This window comes from the organism of the source record quoted next (genome assembly GCF_019968985.1).
Source record: "MAG: Porospora cf. gigantea B chromosome Unknown PgB_NODE_2679_length_3258_cov_92.8017, whole genome shotgun sequence".
Lineage (NCBI taxonomy): Eukaryota > Apicomplexa > Conoidasida > Eugregarinorida > Porosporidae > Porospora > Porospora cf. gigantea B.
The window spans coordinates 1-3,258 of NW_027178864.1; the positions used below are offsets into that span (position 1 = coordinate 1).

A 3,258-nucleotide genomic window follows, 5' to 3' on the forward strand; every position below is an offset into this window, starting at 1 on the left:
CGTCCTTGTCCTCGTCGCTGGCCAAGAATAGATGATGTGCCTTCTTGTGTTTCTTTTTGCCAGTTTCTTCCGATTCCAGGGCACTGATCGGGTACTCGTCGTCCTCCTTCTCATGCTTTTTCTGTTTTACGCTGTGCGCCTTGCCGTGTCTGCCGCGCTTCTTGTGCTTCTTGCCCTTCCCGCCTTTACTGACTTGTAAAAAATTCTCTGGGTCAGACGGCGCGAGGTGCTTCTTGTGCTTCTTCTTGTGGCTTTCTACCCCTATTAGGTCAGCGTCTTCGTCGTCGAGATGTTCATCCTTTTTGGTTTTTTCGCCTTCTTTGCCGTCTCCTTCGGGCTCATCGATCATTAAACCACTGTCTTTAGTCTCTTTCTTGTCGACGTCCTCGTCGTCCTCAAGCATGAGCTCATCTTTCTTTGTCTCCTTCTTCTCATCAGTGTCGTCACCCATGAGTCCATCTTTCTTTGTCTCCTTCTTCTCAGCGTCATCATCGCCGATCATGAGGCCTCCCTTGGTGTCCTTTGTCTCCTTCTCATCAGTGTCGTCCCCCATGAGCTCATCTTTCTTTGTCTCTTTCTTCTCGACGTCATCATCGCCGATCATGAGGCCTCCCTTGGTGTCCTTTGTCTCCTTCTTCTCAGCGTCATCATCGCCCATGAGTTCATCTTTCTTTGTCTCTTTCTTCTCAGCGTCATCATCGCCGATCATGAGGCCTCCCTTGGTGTCCTTTTTCTCCTTCTTCTCAGTGTCGTCATCCATAAGGCCGCCCTTGGTGTCCTTGGTCTCTTTTTTCTCTGCTTCGTCGTCACTTGGTGGACTTTGACCAAAGGCTTGAGCCAAACCAGAGTAGTCGAAGATTTTTTGACTGTAGCTCTTCTGTTGCATCATCCGTGGCGAATCTTCCTCGAGGTCGCGAAGGTATGGATACGCCTGAGAATTCACTGTTGATGCTGCGTGATCTACAGGTACTCGAGCAGCGTAAGTCTGGATTGATCAAGAATATCCGCGACATACCGAAGCAATCAGTAGAAGCAAGCGCATTCTTCAAACTCACACACAAATAAATATGCCGGTAGTTGATTTTTTCGGTTCAGACGCTTACAATTCACTTCTGATCTTCAGGACAGGCCGGTTTGTCGAGGTCCAAGGGCGCTTTAGCTTGCATCGGAGGCGGAGGTAGCGCCGCTTTACTCGGGACGTCAATGACTGGCACTTTGGGAGCGGTGTCGATCTTGGGCTTGTCTTTGGGGTTAACGGAATACGAATGAGGCCCGCTGCAAGGACATTCGCCGCAGTTCTCTTCGTTGCCTTTTTGTTCGAGTAGTTCCTCACAACCCTTGCTGATCTGGGCTGCAGCCACAGAAGCTTCCTTCTGCTTCTCGGCCCTGGATACCTTGGCGACGTCTTCCTGTCCCTTCCTCTTGGTTGCCTCCAGAGCGCGGTCATTCTCGTCGATCTGCGCTTGCATGTTCTCCTCAGACTTCTTCAACGACCCCACATGCTCAGCGATTTCGTTCTCAAGTGTATGGGACTTCTTTTGTAGCTTCTCCTCCACGGCCTCCTTTTTTTTCTGAAGAACGTCTTCCTTTTTCTCGAACTCGTCGTCCTTTGCTTGTCGTCTTTTTGTTTCAGCCTCCAACATCTTTTCGGCCTCCGTTACCTCCGCCTGCGCGTTTGCAGCCTCTTGTTTCTCCTCAGAAATCAAAGCTTTCATTTCCTTCTCAGCAGCATCCTCCTCATCCTTCAGATCAACTTCCTCTTTGTTGGCATTTTGCCGCATCTCCTCGTTCTCCTGGTCGCCCGCGTTCTGAATCACACCTTGGATGCTTTCGGCTTTAGCTACACTCGTTTTGCTCTCCTTGGCATCCTTATTGCCAGTTTTGGCGTCTTCTTCACCGGGACTCGGCCCTTGGTATATATTGACCACAGAACCAGACGCCGCTGTGTCAGCGTACACTACTGCATCCTACAAGGTTCTGATTCTTCTGAGGCCTCTACTATTTCGTCCTGGTCTCTATCAGTGGGCTTCTGTTCATCGATCTGGTCTTCTGCAGGTTCGTCTTGCATGAAGCGCTCGGTGTGGGGGTCGTCGTGGACAGTAATCGTCTCTTCTTGACCCCACACGTGAACCCGACCGTCAGTCGAGTCAGACTTGAACTTCAGAAGACGGTGCGTAGCCTTGGGGTGCTTATCCCATTTGGCACTCTTTTTGTGAAGTTGGGGCTCTTCTGGCGATTCGCTCTGGGTCTCCCTGAACATCATGGGCACTACAGTGAGGTGCTTTCTTTTGGGATGCTTCGTTTTGGTCCGTAGATGAGATTTGGGTTTGACTACCCCGTGGTGACTGTGTTTCTAATAGCTCCCTGCCCTCCGTCTCACCTTGACAAATTTGTGAGGAGAAAAGGACACTTTTGGAGCCAGGTAGGCATCCTGTGGTGACACAATGAGCTAAAACTCACTGCGAGAGCCGAACACAATATTATCCAAATCGATCTCATTCTGCCGGTCATTTTTTTCAGCCGCAGTTTGATTTTACACGTAACAACCTGTACCAATAATTTGGTTCGTGTTTCGAGCATTTCTCGCTCAGCTATTGTGCATTTAGGTGATGGTCGTTCTGATCTTGAAGGTGAAAGTTGATATGGAGAACATGTCAGAGGTGGTGTTTCCGGCGGATCTGGAGTGGTGCTTCGATTTGCAGAACCCCTCTGGGTCAGATATCAAGACTAAGGTCACGTTGGATCCCACTGAAACAATAATGCATCAGCGGTCGTCTGTGCACCTTCTGATGAAGTGGGTCAAGGACAGCAAACACCCCGCGACAATGACACTCGTTAACGTTCCCAAAAAGGTCAAGGACGTGGCAGAGCTGTGTACTGAGGGACGAAAGCTTACAGAGGCCCAATCCGGGCTGTGGGTGGCTTTGCTGGCAATGGAGTGTCGCGGCCTGGAGCCGATCGCTTGGCATCCCAATGCGACAGGCATAAGTGGCAAGTCCGTTGGAGGAACGCAATTCGCGGACGTAGATTTGTCGACGAGAGAGTGGTATGATTATGACGCCGAGAATGAAGTGTGCGTCAGTGTCACAGGTCTCGAGTTTAAGTTTGAAACGTAAAACGGCCATTTACAATGTCGAAACACCATCCTGATCTTATCATGTGTCGGAAACAGGCAGGAACAGGTAAGCGGTCAAGCAGACATTTCACCCAGCCATTGGGAGGATGTGTGAGAAATGCGATGGCAAGTGTCCAATATGC

At 50.1% G+C, this 3,258-nt stretch overlaps 3 protein-coding genes across 6 annotated transcripts; 1 reads left to right on the forward strand and 2 right to left on the reverse strand.

The window, feature by feature from the left end:
- Positions 1-889, reverse strand: KVP17_002502 (uncharacterized protein; the record flags this gene model as incomplete). 2 transcript variants are annotated; one of them, XM_068518818.1, is made up of 2 exons in its annotated part: positions 127-188; positions 358-889. In XM_068518818.1, the coding sequence occupies 2 exons, from the start codon at positions 887-889 to the stop codon at positions 127-129; spliced, it is 594 nt and encodes a 197-aa protein (XP_068376157.1). The 2 variants fall into 2 exon arrangements, with proteins under 2 accessions (XP_068376158.1, XP_068376157.1); XM_068518819.1 differs by having other exon boundaries at positions 1-889.
- A 217-nt stretch (positions 890-1,106) lies between these two features.
- Positions 1,107-2,430, reverse strand: KVP17_002501 (uncharacterized protein; the record flags this gene model as incomplete). 3 transcript variants are annotated; one of them, XM_068518816.1, is made up of 3 exons in its annotated part: positions 1,107-1,942; positions 1,972-2,345; positions 2,381-2,430. In XM_068518816.1, 3 exons carry the CDS (start codon positions 2,428-2,430, stop codon positions 1,107-1,109), a joined length of 1,260 nt encoding a protein of 419 aa, XP_068376155.1. The 3 variants fall into 3 exon arrangements, with proteins under 3 accessions (XP_068376155.1, XP_068376156.1, XP_068376154.1); XM_068518817.1 differs by lacking the exons at positions 1,972-2,345; positions 2,381-2,430 and having other exon boundaries at positions 1,107-1,781; XM_068518815.1 differs by lacking the exons at positions 1,107-1,942; positions 2,381-2,430 and having other exon boundaries at positions 1,958-2,263.
- A 179-nt stretch (positions 2,431-2,609) lies between these two features.
- Positions 2,610-3,116, forward strand: KVP17_002503 (uncharacterized protein; the record flags this gene model as incomplete). Its single annotated transcript, XM_068518820.1, has 1 exon — positions 2,610-3,116. One exon carries the CDS (start codon positions 2,610-2,612, stop codon positions 3,114-3,116), a length of 507 nt encoding a protein of 168 aa, XP_068376159.1.
- Between the last annotated feature and the right edge of the window lie 142 nt (positions 3,117-3,258).